This window comes from Taeniopygia guttata, chromosome 28, assembly GCF_048771995.1.
Source record: "Taeniopygia guttata chromosome 28, bTaeGut7.mat, whole genome shotgun sequence".
Classification (NCBI taxonomy): Eukaryota; Metazoa; Chordata; class Aves; order Passeriformes; family Estrildidae; genus Taeniopygia; species Taeniopygia guttata.
Genome location: NC_133053.1, coordinates 2542217 through 2558047, shown reverse-complemented (window position 1 = coordinate 2558047; position 15831 = coordinate 2542217). Strand labels below are relative to the sequence as shown.

Below are 15831 nucleotides of genomic sequence, written 5' to 3'. Positions count from 1 at the left end.
GTTTCCAGGCAGCAACTGAGAGAAGCAGAGGAGCTGGCCTCAAGGGGAATTGAGGTTGGATATTAGGAAAAGTTTTTTATGGACCGTTGTGCCTACGCCCGCCCTGTCCCGCACCGCGGTCGCGTTCTGGCGAGGGGAATGGAGCCCACCGGCTGTACCGCGGGTTTTTATTTTTTATTGAATTGCTCTGTTACAGCAAGCTCGGCTCCGGTGGGGAGCAGCGGGGTCCCAAGGCCAGCCCCAGACCCCCCATCCAGCTCAGCCCCCCGCAGGAAGCCGGGGCCAGCTCCGTCCTGGCACTCTGAGCCCTGCCCAGCACCCACTGTCCCGTCAGATGGTGACACCGTGCCAGCGGGCAGGATGTGCCCAGGATTCGTCTGTGCAGCTCCGGGGGGCTGCAGTACCCTAAAGCCCTGTGACCCATGCTCGTGCTGCGGTGACAAGCAGGGAGGTGGCTCTGGGGGTCCACAGGACACCATGGCTAACTCAGACAGCGCTCTCCTGGTAGCTGTCGTCCTCCAGGAACCTGCTCAGCATCCCCCCGGGGCTGGGGGCCGCATCCTGACCCGGGGCTGTGACCTCCCCAGCGTCCCCATCGCTCTGCTCCTGGGCAAAGTGCATGAAGACCTGCAGGAACGGCAGGATGAGAGACAGCACCGTGGGACAGGGCCAGCACGCCCCCACACCGCCTCCCCTGTCACCTGGTCCAGCGTGGTCTGGGACACGGAGTAGTCCTCGATGTGGCAGGGGCCACGGTGGGCGGCCAGAAGGCTGAAGACGGTGGCCAGGGAGGCGACACGGGCGGGCAGGTGGTACTGCAGCAGCCCCCCGTGCTGCTCCCGCAGCACGATGCCGGGGAAGTGCTGCTGCAGCAGTTTCTGCACCGCCGCTGGGCCAGGGCCCCCCGCCCGCACCACCACCGTGTACCCATCCCCAAACCTGCGGGGACAGGGGACACCGCTGTGAGGACTGGCCGTGGCCACCACCCTCAGGAGACCCCCTTACCCCCCGAAATACCTGTTCTTGAGGTGCTGGACGCTGCCCAGGCAGCGGAAGCGGCCGTTGACCATGATGGCCATCCTGGTGCAGAGCGCCTCACACTCCTCCATGCTGGGGGGACACGTGTGAGCCCCCCAGGGCAGAGCGACTCCCCTCTAGGGGGTTCCCACAGCAATGGGGTGCTCCCCTCTGAGGGGCTGCAGGCCCCAGTGGGGACTCACCTGTGGGATGTGAGCACCACGGATCGGCCGTCCCGGATAACGCCAAGGATGCGCTCCCACAGGAACCTCCGGGCTTGTGGGTCCATCCCCGTTGTGGGCTCATCCTGCAACGGTCCCGGCCCGGGGTCAGCCTGGGCAGGACCCTGGTGCTGCCGTGGGGCCTCCCACTGCCCTCCTCACCAGGAAAACCACAGGGGGACAGCCGAGGAGGGCGATGGCCGTGGACAGCTTGCGTTTGTTGCCCCCGCTGTACTTGCCCGCCGGGCGGTCTGCGTGCGGGCCCAGCCCCAGAGCAGTGATGCCCCACTGAGCCACCTGCGAGACACAGAGGGGGTGAGGCTGGGGGCTGCCCCTGGGCTGGGAGGACAGGGGACAGGCCCTACCCTGGGGGTCTCCTCCTCCGGGATCCCACGCAGGCGGCTGTAGAACTCCAGGTGCTCCCGCCCTGTCAGCAGGTCCGTGATGGCGTCAAACTGGGGACAGTACCCCATGTGCTGGTGGACTGACTGGAGGTCGGTGAGCACGCTGTGGGATGGGCACAGGTGAGCACAGGATGGGGACAGGAGAGCATGGGACAGGGAGAGGTGAGCACTGCAGGATGGGGACATGTGCCAGGGATATTCGTGGGAATAGGGACAAGCAGCTGTAGGGATGAGGATGAAGCAAGCTGCAGGGCAAAGGGGCAGGAAGAGCACAGGGTGGGGACAGAGATGATGCTGCGGAGGCATGGAGAGGGACCCAAGCCGTGGAGTCCCTGCATTCACCCACCTGTGCCCCTTCAACCAGGCCTCCCCCAGCGTCACCTCTGTGTCCCCTGTCAGCATCTTGAAGGTGGACGTTTTCCCGGCCCCGTTCACCCCCAGGAGGCCAAAGCACTGTGGGGGCAGAGCAGTGTCACTGGCAGCCCTGGCCCTGCCCACAGAGCCATCTGTCTGTCCTTCTGCCCCTCACCTCTCCGGGGGGGATGGCCACGCAGAGCCGGTCCACGGCCGGAGCCTTTCTGTGCCGATACACCTGCACGGAGGAGAGGCGGCCCTGGCTGCTCCCTCCTGCCTCGGCCAGGGGCTCTGGCTGGGCTGGAGCTCACCACAGGGTCCAGCCCCACGCACCCACCTTGGTCAGGTCCTTCAGAAGCAGGAGGTGGCCGTGTGGGGAGATGCTGCCCACCCTCGCCCGCTCCCTGGCCACGTCCTGGTCCTCATCTCCCAGCGAGGGCAGCTCCAGAGCCCGTGGGCTGTGGAAACAGTGGCAAGGGCACATCCAGGGCTGTCCATGCCCCTGAGCACCCTCAGGGTACTGTGTCCAGTTCTGTACCCAGTTTAGGAAGGACATTGATACGCTTGAACACATCCAAAGAAAGGCAACAAGGCTGGTGAGGGGCTTGGAACACAAGTCCTATAAGGAATGACTAAAGGAGCTGGGGTTGTTTAGCCTGGAGAAAAGGAGACTCAGGGGTGACCTTATCACTCTCTACAACTCCCTGAAAGGTGGCTGTGGTCAGGTGGCATTGGGCTCTTTCTCCAGGCAGCACTGAGAGAACCAGAGGACACAGTCTCAAGCTCCATCAAGTGAAATCTCGGTTGGATATTAGGAAAAAGTGTTTTATGGGAAGAATGATCAAGTAGAGGAATCATCTGCCTAGGGAGGTGGTGGAATCACCATCCCTGGATGTGTATAAAAAAAGCCTGGATGTGGCACTCAGTGCCATGATCTAGTTGAGGTGGTGTTAGGACATGGGATGGACTTGATGATCTTCAAGGTCTCTTCCCAGCCTGGTGATTCTGTGAATTCTGATTCTCAGTGATTCTGAGATTCTGTGATTCTGATTTTCAGTGATTCTGATTCTCAGTGATTCTGGGATTCTGACTCTCAGTGATTCTGGGATTCTGGGATTCTGATTCTCAGTGATTCTGGGATTCTGTACCCCCGGCCAGTGCTCACCCCAGGCGCAGGAAGAAGCGGTGGTACTGCAGCAGGAGGGTGAAGAGGAAGAAGACGATGCCCTCGATGGCCATGGCAAACATGTTCTTCCCTGCCAGGTCCCAGGATAGGGGGGACACGAAGCGCTTGTCCCCTGCAAGCAGCCAGAGGGGCTGTAGGAATAGGGGACCCCTGTGCTGGGCTCTGGGGAGGGTGAGCAGCCCTGACATCCCTGGACTCACCAAACCTCTCAAAGGCATCAGCCATTGCCTGGTTCTTCACCATGTCAATGAGGCCTCGGCCCAAGCAGAAGTGGGGGAAGATGAGGAAAACCTTCTTCAGGACTCGGTTGATGTCATTGAGGTTCTGATGGGGCAGCAAGGAGAGGGCTGGGGGAGCTGGCACTGGCGCTGCAGGGAAGGGATGGGGGGTGCAGGACATCCCAAGGCTCACCTGGTCCACGAAGAGCTCCAGCACAAAGGTGGCCACGCTGCCGTTGATGCCGATGAAGAGGTTGATGCAGGTCAGGGCCACGTAGGCGGTGCTGGGGATGCTGAAGAGGAAGGAGGCTGGATACATCAGGGGGGTGATGGACCATCTGCAGGGGGAGAGCAGGGGCTGGCTGAGGCGCACCTCCCGACCTGGGGGGCTTGAGAGTGCACCCACCCTCCCAAGCACCACAACCCCTCACCCCCGCTGCCCCCAGCCCCACAACCCCCTCGCCCCTGCTGGGCTCTGCTGCCCCATCACCCGTAGAGCAGCAGCAGCAGCACCAGGGAGGGCAGGTTGGCTGAGGACACGTAGGATTCCTGCTGGAAGCAGAGGAAGATGAGGATGACCAGCAGGGCGGGGACCAGGTAGTTGCACTGTGGGGATGGAAAAGCAAGAAAAGGGTCAGGGTGGAACCAGACCCCTTGGAACTGGTCCCTGTGCCCATCCCCATGCCCACCATGTCCCAGGCAAAGTTGCCCAGCCAGTAGGTGATGGGCTTCATCCCGCTGACAAACTGAAGGTGTTTGGCCTTGCTGACTCGCTCCTCGATGAGGAAGACGACGAAGCTGGCCGGGATGAAGGACATGGCGAAGATCACGCAGATGGACACCAGCACATCCACAGAGGTGGCCATCCTGCCGAGGAGGGGAGAGCTCAGCGGGGGCCAGAGGGGGCTGCGGGACCCCCGTCCCCACACTCACAGGGCGGCCTCGGAGAGCTGCTCCTTGGTGAGGTTCAGGGGGTGGTTGGTGGCCGTGATGCCGAAGCGTGTGGGGTCAGTGCCGGGGGGCAGCCGGGCTCGCAGCAGCCCATTGCTGGCCACGTTGAGGAAGGAGACCATGGCGTGCCAGCCCTTGTTGTTGAACCAGACCTGCAACGTGGGGAGGGCCAGGCAGCTCAGAGCCCCCCACCCAACCTGGCACTGCTCCCACCACGAGGACCCCCACTCCCCACTGGGCTCCTGCTCCCCTCCAGCCCCAGCCATGCTCAGGCCTTCTCGGGCTGCTCCACCCCTTGAGGGGACACCACTGTCACATCCCTCAGCCCTGGCACACCTTGATATTCCTGCGGGCATCCAAACCCTCAATGAAGCGGCTGAGGTTGGCCAGGAGCCGATCCGAGGGGCTGCCCTGGGTGCAGACACACAGGGTGAGGAGGGGTCTCCCAGCACTGGGACCCCAGAGCTGAGCCAGGGGCTGAGTCCAGCTGTACCAGGGTGATGTTGAGCAGCACCCGGAGCTCCAGCACTGCCTGATCCACCTCTGCTGCTGACGGCAGGGCCTGGGAGCTGCCAGCACCCAGGGAGAAGCCACCGTACCTGCAGGAGAAATGGGGCTCCCAAACCTGCCAGAGAGACTCCCACTGCCAGTGTGCCAGGAACTGGGCTTGAGGATCCACGTGGGTCCCTTCCACCCCGGAAGATTCTACAATTCTATGAAAACTGACCCCCATTCCTCACTCCCAGCCTTGTGCCAACTCAACCCCCCACTCACCCAGGTGCCAGAGTAAGGGACACACAGTGGAGGGCTGAAGGCACCTGGATGATGGCTCTGCCCAGGGACCACTCATGCTCTCCCCAAACCCACCAGGGATCTCCTGTCTCCCTCCCTCCCTGGCTGTGCCAGGCCCCAGCCCCTGCCCAGCTCACCTCTGCTCATTCACCCACTTCTTGTTCCTCAGCCTGAAAGAAATGAGGTGGGGGGACTCAGAGGAGAGAGAAACCCCCCGAGGGGACATTAGGGCAGCACCTGCCCACCCAGCCACATGTCCCCAGCAGTGTCCCCTTCCCCTGGGTGTCCCTGGGGTGTTCCCTGGGTGTCCCCACAGTGCCCCTGGTGTTGCCAGCCCCAGCACTCACTCCTGACGGATGATCTGGGGATAGGTCTTCACCAGGTAGTCAGAGATGTTCCTGCCCGTCAGGTTCTGAAGGATGTCCCCTGTGCCCCTCTGCACCTGTGGGATGGACAGATGGGCTGGATGGACATGCAGCCCTGTGGCATCCCCAGAGCATCACCTGCCCCACTGGCAGCAGTGACACAGCCCTGGGGCGGGGGTTACCTGGGGAGGTGGGAGCCCCCCGGCCCCCTCAGGACACTCAGGCAGCATCCTGTGTGCCCCTGGCCCGCTGCACTGACACGGGGGGGATGGCTGGGCCCGTGTCCAGTTCCCACGCTGCAGCACTTCCAGCAGGGACGGGGGGGCTGAGGGGGCTGAGAAGCCATCGGGGTGGGAAGCTGGTGGGCACAGCCCTGTCCTGGCACCAGCGAGAGAGAGAGAGAGAGAAACACTCCCGTTACCAGCCTGGTGTGAGCCAGGGACACCGGGACCCACCGTGGGCACCCCGCAGCATCACACCCGGTGGCAGAGCTGCTCCGTGGGCAGGTGGGCACCGAGGTGGGGCCAAAGCCCGGCTGCCCCATGGACACTCACGCCTTCCCCTCTTCCTTCATGCACTTGGTGCCAAAGCCGGGCTCGGCCAGGAGTGCCTCCAGCAGCCGGGCAGTGTCCGGGTCTCCCGGGGCGTCGTTGCTGCCAGGAGACACGGGAGTGAGCTGGTGGCACCAGGGGACCAAGGACACGAGCAGAGGGTTGGGGACACACCTGACAAAGGTGAACTGCTGGCCGTACATCCAGGGCTGGAGCTGCAGCGGCGGGTACTTCCCGAAGGGCGGCACGATGAGGCTGAAGAGCAGCGCGATGCAGACGAAGACGGCGGGGAGGACGATCTGAGGAGGCCGAGGTTGGGAAGATCAGGGTGGGCTTTGTCCCACCCTGCCCCGTGCCCTGCCCCATCCCCTCCCCGCGGCCCCACCTGCGCGAAGAACCCGCGGGTGCTGCGCCGGGCGTGGAGCATCCTCTTGGTGAAGAGAGCGCGGAGCTGGCGGCAGGTGAGCGCCCAGCCCCGCACCCTGCCGCAGACCGGCCCCGCTGCCCCCCGCAGCAGGTCTGTCTCCCGGGGCTCCTCCGCTGCCGGGGCACAGACGGGTCGGCAAGGGACTCGTGCCAGCCGGGGGGCAGGGAATGGTGCTGGCAGGGGCATCCCCCCACCCCAGCAGGGACGGGATGCTGCATGCAGGAGCCCCCAGCCCCCCAAAACAGCCCCCAGCTCCTACCTCGGCGGGCTCCTTTGGCTCAATGTAAAGGAGAGGAGAGAGGGGTTACAGCAGCGCGGGGGTCAGCGCCCACCCAGGGCAGAGCTGGTGCCCCAAACCATCACAGCCCCACCCCAGACACCCCTGGCTGTCCCCATGCCAGTTATCCCTCCAGGATAAAGGGGCTGGATATGCCCCCTGGGATTTCATATCCCATCCCAACTCCTGCACAGAGCTGGGCTTCCCCAAACCCATCCTCATTGCAGATCTTGGCTCTGGGGACACCCCAAAACTGGGAGGTAGCTGTGCTGCACGAGGGTCCCTCATATCCCCCTGCTTGAAGGGCCACGTGCCCAAGGGATGCCTGCTGGGATGGACATGTGCCATCACCCCAGCCCAGGGGCTGGAGGTGGGGAGCACTCAGCAAAAACTTCCCACCTCCCCCGTCCTTACCCATCTCTCCATCGGCCACATCCCCATCCCCCATCTCGCCAGGGACTGCTCCTTTCATGGTGCCTGACAAAACGAGGACAAGATGCTAGGGCAGGACCAAGGCCACAGGCTGTGACACCTCTCTGCATCCACAGGTGCTCCCAGCAGGGCCCCCAGCCCTGGCAGAGACACACAGGGTGCTGGGGGCACCCCACCCCTCTGCTCTGGGCTGCTGAGCACCCCCCCAGCCCTCCCTGTACCCCAGAGCTCAGCTCCAACCAGGACTGAGGGGTTTTACCCGTGGTGTCAGTGTCCAGCGCTGTGTCCTCAGCAACCTTCAGGAAGATCTGGGGGTGTGGGAGAGCTGGTGTTAAACACACACCAGCACCCACAGCCCAGTGAGGGAAACCCCCTGGTCACCTTGGGAGCCCCTCGAGCACAGCCCCCCTGGGTACCTCTTCCAGGGTGGTGTCAGAGATGCCGTAGCTGGAGACCCCCAGTTCCCCCAGGCGTGCGTCCAGCTCGCGGAAAAGCTCGCCGAAGGCCCCGTCCCTGGCCCCGCTGTAGGGCAGGACAAAGAGCACCTCGTGCCCAATGTCCTCCACCAGCCGGGAACCAGGGACCAGCTTCTGGATCAGCGCCAACAGCTGGGCCACATCTGGAGGGATGGGGAGGGCTGGAGACCCGGGGCAGGAGCCACAGGCTGGCACAGCTGGCCACAGCTCCACGTGCCTGGCATCCCAGCCCGAGGGTCCCCGGGGAGATGGAGGGGATGAGATCCCCCTCTGCACCTCCAGATGCAGGGCTGTGCACCCCCAGCCCCCCTGGCTGGCGGGGGATGTTTGGGGAGCAGCTGGGGTGGCACTGTGAGGGGACAGAACTCTCACCCACGGCGCTGGCGTCACTGCCCCGCTCGCTGCCCAGGCCTGTGTCACTGCTGTGCTCCGAGTCACTGCCATCCTGCAGGAAAGGGTGGCTGGAGCCTGGCACCCCACAGCAGGACCTGGCCCCAGTGCCCCCCAGTACCCAGGATGGACACAGTGGCTGCCCTTCGGGGGATGATCATCAGGGACCCACCTTTTTGGTGGCACCGGGGACGGTGCCAGTGGTGCCGCCTGTGCCGCTCCTGTCCCGCTTCACCAGGGTGAGGTGGTAGCCGGTGCCAAGCCTGGCCTTGAGGAAGAGGGGGGACCCGCAGCAGCAGAGCTGGCCCTGGGAGATGATGGCCGTGCGGTCCCCCAGCAGCTCCGCCTCGTCCATGTAGTGGGTGGACAGGATGATGGTGCGGCCTGAGGACCGGGAACGGGCTTGACCCCAACCCCCTGCCCGAGGTTCTCCCCACCAGCACAGCCCCCTGCTCACCCCAGAGGGTGAAGCGGGGACCCCCAGCCCCGACCTGTGCGGTACTTGAGCAGCAGCTCCCAGATGCTGCGGCGGGAGAAGGGGTCGACGCCGGCCGTGGGCTCGTCCAGGATGACCACCCGGGAGCCGCCCACGAAGGCGATGGCCACCGAGAGCTTCCTCTGCATGCCACCTGCAGAGGGACAGCGTTGGGGGGGCTCGGGGCCAGCGAGCCCCGCCCGGGCACCCAGCCTGACCCCACACGCACCCGAGAGGTTCCTGGTCTGCTCCTGGCGCTTGTGGGGCAGCCCCGTGTCCTGCAGCAGCTGCTCCATCTCCTCCTGCACCTGCTGCTCCGAGCGCCCCTTCAGCCGCCCGTAGAACCAGATGTGCTCCTCCACCGTCAGGCTGTGGGGACGGGGGGAAAAAGGCAGGGTGAGGGGCGCAGGGACGGAGCGATCGCTTCACTCCCACGGCACCCCAGCCCTGCCTACATGTCAAAGAGCACGTTGTGCTGGGGACACATCCCCATGGATTTGCGGATGCTGTCGATGTCAGAGCGGATGTCCCAGCCCAGGATGTAGGCAGTGCCCGAGGTGGGGGGCAGGAGGCCAGTCAGGATGGACCTGGAAGTGGTGAGAAAAGCGGGTCATGGAGCATAGGGGCAGCAGGGCTTGGGGCCAGTGTACCCTGTCCTGTGTGGGGACCAGGTGGGGACAGGGTCAGGCTCAGCTCCTGTCCCCAGCCATGGCCATGCAGCCCCTCTGTGGCTCACATGGTGGTGGTCTTTCCAGCGCCGTTGTGGCCCAGGAAGGATGTGATCTGCCCCTCGTAGAAGTCCAGGCTCAGCCCATTGACAGCGGCACGGCTGCTGCTGCCATAGACCTTCACCAGGTTGCGGATGGAGACGCCGGGCTGGAGGTCGGCAGGCGGCTCCTCCACCAGCACTGGAAGCCACCAAGGGGTCACATCCCCAGCCAGGACCCCTTGCTGGGGTGCAGGACCTTCCTCTGGGGACCAAGGCCAGGGCTGGAGGGCTCCAGCCCTGCACCATGGCCACTGCCCTCAGCCACGCAGCTCCAGGGTGGGCAGGGACTCACCCTGGGGTGCAGTGTGGGGGCTGGCGTGGTACAGGGAGTGCCCAGATGAGGGTGACTCTCCAAACCAGTAGCTCTTCAGGAAGGGGAAATTCCAGGGCTTGGGGATCCCGTACTGACCTGCAGCAGAAGGGGTTAAGTGGGGCCAGGGCTGAGTGGCAGCTGGGGGTCAGGGGAGCTGCACTCACCTGGGAAGACCCCCTCGAGGTACCAGGTGGCCAGGCCGTAGAGGACAGCGTCCAGCAGCAGCAGCCCCATGGCTGCACCGAAGCTGTAGGGGTCTCCTGGCACGGGGCTGGCAGCCAGGTTGTGCCACTGGATGCCCACCCCCTGCTCCTCGTGGAGGGAGAAGTAATCGCAGCCGAAGCCGAAGGCCACGGGGGACAGCAGGCTCTGAGGACAGCGAGAACGGCAGTGTGGGCAAAGATTGGCCTGGGGGGTGCAGCCCAAAGCCCCCCAGCCAGAGCAGCAGGGGCACTGCAGAGGGGCAGCTGCGGGCTCACCACGAGGACACGGATTGGGAAGGTGACGTAGTCGCGCCAGGCGACGCACAGCACGTAGGGCAGGTACAGCGAGAAGTAAATGATGCCACCGCACGCCGAGGCCAGGTTGGCACGGGGGAAGAAGGTGCTGATGAGGAAGCACTGGCTGATGGTGGCCACAGAGAAGGTGCTGAGGAAGAGGAAGATGACTGCTGGGTCGCTGTAGGGCAGGATGTTTCCCAGCTGTGGATGGAGGCAGGTTGGAGCCTGTGGAGCCTCCCATGCTGGCTCCCAGCCCTGATGTTCCCTGTGTCACCCATGCTGTCCCCTGAGACCTGCAACCTGCCTTGAGGATGAGGACAAGGAGGGCAGAGCTGAGGAGGAAGGGGATGAAGCTGCTGAGGAACCAGCTGAGCCACAGGATCCCGCTGCTCAGCCCCATGGTCTTCATGGTCTCCTTGAGACGTGTCTCCTTCTCGTGCACCACCCCCTTGATGATCATGGCCACTGAGTAGATCCAGGCCAGTATCATGAAAAGAGGCAGCGAGCGGTTCAGGACCCTCAAGAACCTGAGGAGATACCACCAACCATTCCACCCTTAGCTCAACACTCTCAGGCCACTCTTGGGGCACCAGGGCATGACCAGCCCTGTGCCAGCTCCGTGGTGCAGCTGTGCTGCAGGATGCTTGGATGCATCCCCCATTGCAGCAGGGGGGTCACCCAACAGTCCCAGGGCCTGGGGCTGCCCCTGCCCACTTACATATCGTCCACATAGCAGGGGTAGGGCATCTGCTGGACGTAGACCCCCGTCCGTGGGGCAGCCCCAGTCTGCACCCGCACCACCGCCTGCTCCACCAGGTCCTGAATGTAGACAAAGCCCCCCCAGACGTAGCGCAGGTCACTGAAGGGGTCAGCTGCGGGGCCTGGGTCCCAAAACCTGCGGGCAGAGCGTGGTGCTGGGACCAGAGGTCTCCTGGAAATGAGCACAGGGTGCCTGGCTGGCCATGGAGACACGGGCATCCCCCAACCTGTCCTTGATCTTGTTGGTTCTCGTGACGTCGTCGATGTCCATGCGGATTTTGTAGCGGACATGGGGTGGCAGTCCGGGGGCTGTGGCATTGATGGGGGGCTGGAAGACCACTGCTGCCCAAAACTGCTGCTCCTCCAGCAGCTCCAGGGCTCGGGCTACCAGCTGCTCCTCGGTGGCCACTGCCTCGATCTTGTCCAGGCAGACACACTGTGGGAGGGCAGGTAGGGCTCAGTGGGCAGTGGCGGTGCAAGGGGCCAGCCCCCCACAGCGGGGTGACACACACCTCCATGAACTGTGACAGCGTGCTCAGGACTGTGTCCACATCAGCATAAACCTGGTGCCAGGTGAGGCCTGGTCCTCCTGCTGGCCCAGTCAGGAATGTGACCAGCTCTGGTAGCTTCCAGGAGGTGCCATTGAGGAACCCATCCAGGAGCTGGGCTGTGCTCGGGGCCAGCAGCAGATCCTGTAAAGCACCAGGATATGGGAGGCCATGCAACCCACCCTGGCCAGTTGCCCCCCAGCACAACCCATCTTGCACCCCACAGCAACCCTGCTCCCAATGGGAGGAGCCGGGGGTCACACACCTGGAGCACCTGCATCTCCAGGCTACTGTTGAGGATGGTGTAAATTCGGGGTCCCAGCTCCTGCCAGGCACCCCCCAGCTCCCCCAGCACCGCCAGCTCCCGGAAGGTCCGATTCACCTGTGTGAGAGAGGCGAGGCAGGGTCAGGATGAGACCTCCCCAAACCCCTCCAGGCCCCCCGCAGCCCCCACTCACCTCAGCCATGACACTGTCGGGGCCAGGCCCAGGTGGGGTGTACAGGATCTTCCCCACAAAGAGGGGCTTGATCCCCCGCCAGAAGATCTGTGAGAGGGGGCTGGACTCCAGGCTGCGGAGCAGCTCCCGGCAGAAGGGACCTGGGGGTGCAGAGCTGAGCCCTCGCCAGCAGCCCCCACTGCCCCCCAGAGCCCCTGGCTGAGCCTCCCACAGCCCCCCACTCACTGGTGCTGCCCGAGGCCACGGGTCTCTGCTCCGAGCTGTTACGGTCCAGGAAGGCTTTGACATCATTGTCCTCGTACCAGTTGAGGGAGGGGATCCTGAGCCCCCCACCCTCGGGGTGGCCGCAGGCGATGCGTGACACAGCTGTGAAGGTGCCCGTGCTGGTGTTGGGGGCCCTCAGCCCCACAATCTCCTGACGCAGCTCGGCCAGGCTGGTCATGGAGGAGACCTGGGGAGAGCGGGATGGGAGTGGAGAGGGGCAGTGAGGGACAGGGGCACCCAGGGGCACGGTGGGGGTGGGCAGGGGGCAAGGGATGAGGGGCGTACCTCCTCCATCAGGGATGCTGCATCCCGCAGGAAGCTGCCCAAAGCTTCCACGGTGCCAGCGATTCCACCCAACTCTGAGCTCAGCTGCTCCTGCGAGGGGCATGAGGAGGGGGTCACAGCCCTGCAAGGGTCTCTGCCTCCAGCACCCGGCGGCGCTGGGGGCTCACCGTCAGCAGTCGTGGGAAGTCCATCTGGGAGAGGAAGGAGCCCTCCATGGCACGGAGCTGGGAGCTGGGCAGCGCGCAGAGTCCTTGCTGCAGGCTCCGCGTGGAGTCGGCGTCGCCGGCCACCAGGAACCCCCCCAGGACCGAGGCCTCGCAGACCAGGGCCTTTAGCGGGAGGCGAAGGCTCGCCGGGGAGAACTGGAAGGAGAAGGCAGTCGTGATGCGGGCACCGGGACGGGCACCGGGACGGGCACCGCGGCGACACTCACGATGCGGGGGCTGAGCCGAGCCCCCATCAGCTCATCCACCAGCGCCGGGGGCAGAGACGTGTTGGTCCGCAGGAACCGGGAGAAGGTCTCGTCCTCTCTCAAGTACTCCCTCACCGGCAGAGCTGGGGGAGCAGGGGTCAGGCAAAGGGTCTGGCTCCCCGGGCACCCCCCAGCCGCGGTGCTCACCGCTCCGCTGGTTCCCGCTGTCCCGGAGCCGGCGCAGGGCGGGCAGCAGCCGCGCCAAGCCGCGCAGGAGCCGCTGCCCGTGCCCGCGGAGCAGGACCTGCCGGGCTTCGCTCAGGAGACGGGAGACGCTGTGACACGGGACAAGGGTGGGCAGTGAGACCCCGGCCCAGCCCCGCTCTGCCCCGCAGCCCCCCGGCCCCGCCGCTCACATGGAGCCACCGAAGTTGCCCACCACGCCAGGGGCCTCTCCCGCCGTGGGGTGCCGAAAGCAGGGGTTGTTCAAGTTGCAGATGATGCCCTGCAGCCAGGGCAGGGTTCCCGCAGACGGCAGCGCCTTGTTGGGAAAGTGGCCTGAGGGAGAGGGAGGCAGGTTCAGGGGGGAGGCAGTGCAGGACCCCCGGGACCCCACACACACCCGAGCAGGGAGATGGCAGCGAGCCCCCACCCTGTGACCACCTCCCGTGTTTGTCCCCCCCGTGTCACCCCGAAGGGCTCCCGTACAGGGGCACACAGAGGGGTCTTAGCTGCTCAGGAGGTCCTGCGGGGAACACTCACACTCGTGCTGCTTGAAGGGCGGGTGGGATCGCCGCACCGAGACCAAGATAAGGAAGAGGAAGAGGGGCCACAGGATCTCGATAGCCAGCTGGATCTGCGGGAGAAGCAAGGTTGGTGGGCTCCCGGTCCCCATCAGTGTCCGGGGCTCTGCCTGCCCCTGTGCCAGGCACCAGCGGCTCTGGGTAACCCCACCCCTCTCGCCCACTCACCCGCTGCCGCCGGCGGTAGGTGAAGTTCTTCCAGAGCAGCAGCCCCAGCTGGGTGCCCACGGCCATCGCGGGGGTCGCGGGCCCTGCTCGGCTCCGGCTGCGGGTGAGAGCAGGGGGGGAGCCCCAAGCTGAGGGTGACGGCTGCGCTCTCACTTCTGCTTCGGGGCTTATCACACCCCGGGCACTGTGCCGGGCACAGGGCTGAGCTCCGGGGCCGGCATTCCGACAGCAAAGCTCCTTTCCGGAGCTAAAGGCTCAAATCACATTCTTTCCTAAACAAAAGCACCAGAATGGGACATGAGCTCTGCCCAGGAGCACAATTCACTGCCCACGCCGGGCACAGGGAGCAGTCCGGCACCCCTGGAGTAGCTCCGGACGAGCTGGGCAGCCCAGGAGAGGCTGAGACCCGCCCGTGCCTCAGTTTCCCCGTGAGAGGGATGTGGATGGGGCTCTCATCAGCCCAGGAGCGGAATTGCTCCGGTGCAGCGGGCTCGAGGCGCGAGCTCCGACACCCGGATTCCCACGGGTAGCACCCACGTCTCTGCCAGTTCCTGGGAATTCACCCACCCCTGGAGCGGGGCCAGCAGCTCCGGGGCCCGGCAGCGAAGTTCTGCCAAGGCGGCTCGGTGACGACCCAACCCGCAGCGTTCCGCCCGGTGCACCCGCCCACGCCCCGGGAGAACCGAGCGCCGGGGCGGCTCCCCGGCCACCACCACCCCCGACTTGCCCCTCGTTTTTCCCCGGGGCCGGGGGAGCCGCTCACTCAGCCGCCGCCCCGCGCTCGCCGCCGCCGCCCGCGCCCGGGGCTAAGCCGGGTCCCGGGCGCAGCCGGGATAAACGGGCACGGGGCAGCGGGATTAGGATCCCAGTTGAGAAATCCGCCTAATCGGCCTGCGGGGCCGGACACGAGTGGGTCCGGGGGCAAGATTCCTCCGGGGATGCACAAGGGTCAGATGGGGTGACACGGGGAGAAAGAAGCAGCTGCCAGGTGGGGGGACACGGGGAGACAGAGGTGTCTGAGTGTCCCCAGCTGCTGGAACCGGAGGGTGCTGCGGAACTGCCGGTCCGGGGGAGCCCCAGCCCCGCGGGGGCGGCGGCTCTTTTCGGGACAAACCAACCATAGGATTCCCTGGATCCTCCCAGGGGACTCGCGTGGGAATCTGCTCACTCATCTCACGAGGACAAACACACAGCATCGCTGCAGCCGGGAGCTCGGTGGACCCCGCGACCCCGGCAACCGCCGGACCGGCAGCTCCCGGCCCCGGCGCCCTCCGACCCCGCGTCCCCCGGCCCGGTTCGCCCCACTCTGGGCGGGGTGCGGAGTCACCGCGGGGCGGACAGGTCGGGAAGAAGGGGGGACAGCCCACCAGAGATACGGACAACCCAGGGGGGGCATGGGGACAGCTCGAAGGGACAGTGCGGAAAGTTCCGAGGGGACATGGGGACAGTTCGGGGCTACGCTGGGGACACGGGGATAGCCTCGGTGGGGGGGGGGCCGGAGAGGCACGAAGAGCCTCCGGGGGACGCTGAGCGGCCGCATCCGGCCGAGACCCGCAGCCGGGACTCAGCCTCCCCTGGTTCTTCTCCCCTCTCGCAGCCCCCGGCCCGGGACCCCCGTTACCTGCTGCTGCTGCGCGGCCCCTTTAAGAGACCCCGCTGCTCCGCCGGGCGCGCGCGGCCCCGCCCTCCCCGCGCTACAAAGTAGCCGTGGGCGTGACGTCACGGGAGCCGCTCTTAAAGGGGCAGGGACATGGGGGGGGTAGGAGCTCCGCCCCCATCCCATCCCACCCCATGGATCCCATGCCATGCCATGCCAAGCCATGCCATCCCATCCTATGGATCCCATCCCATCCCATGGATCCTGTCCCGCCCCATCCCATCCCATGGATCCCATCCCATGGATCCCATCCCATCCTGTCCCATGGATCCTGTCCCATCGTATCCTGTCCCATGGATCCCATCCCATCCCATCCTATCCCATGGATGCTGTCCCACCCCACCCCACCCCATCCCATC

At 65.3% G+C, this 15831-nt stretch overlaps 1 protein-coding gene across 2 annotated transcripts; it reads right to left on the bottom strand.

Annotated features, from left to right (window-relative positions):
- Window positions 1-157: 157 nt before the first annotated feature.
- ABCA7 (ATP binding cassette subfamily A member 7) lies at window positions 158-15524 on the bottom strand. Of its 2 annotated transcripts, XM_030256944.4 has the most exons (51): window positions 15437-15524; window positions 13816-14087; window positions 13607-13700; window positions 13261-13402; window positions 13052-13179; window positions 12866-12987; window positions 12600-12794; window positions 12433-12522; window positions 12109-12334; window positions 11884-12023; window positions 11691-11807; window positions 11390-11569; window positions 11105-11313; window positions 10837-11013; window positions 10423-10645; window positions 10098-10319; window positions 9783-9987; window positions 9598-9714; window positions 9273-9444; window positions 8992-9123; window positions 8766-8905; window positions 8553-8690; window positions 8234-8445; window positions 8044-8116; window positions 7612-7814; window positions 7455-7503; window positions 7178-7240; window positions 6746-6763; window positions 6445-6599; window positions 6234-6358; window positions 6063-6161; window positions 5691-5886; window positions 5491-5585; window positions 5281-5313; window positions 4845-4950; window positions 4688-4762; window positions 4334-4503; window positions 4090-4267; window positions 3891-4006; window positions 3594-3738; window positions 3383-3506; window positions 3162-3294; window positions 2334-2454; window positions 2172-2234; window positions 1989-2095; window positions 1604-1745; window positions 1401-1535; window positions 1221-1324; window positions 1018-1110; window positions 702-939; window positions 158-627 (listed from the first exon to the last, which is right to left on the bottom strand). In XM_030256944.4, exons 2-51 carry the CDS (start codon window positions 13879-13881, stop codon window positions 487-489), a joined length of 6747 nt encoding a protein of 2248 aa, XP_030112804.4. In that variant the 5' UTR covers window positions 13882-14087; window positions 15437-15524; the 3' UTR covers window positions 158-486. The 2 variants fall into 2 exon arrangements, with proteins under 2 accessions (XP_030112804.4, XP_072775548.1); XM_072919447.1 differs by lacking the exons at window positions 158-627; window positions 702-939; window positions 1018-1110; ... (4 more) ...; window positions 2172-2234; window positions 6746-6763 and having other exon boundaries at window positions 2238-2454.
- Between the last annotated feature and the right edge of the window lie 307 nt (window positions 15525-15831).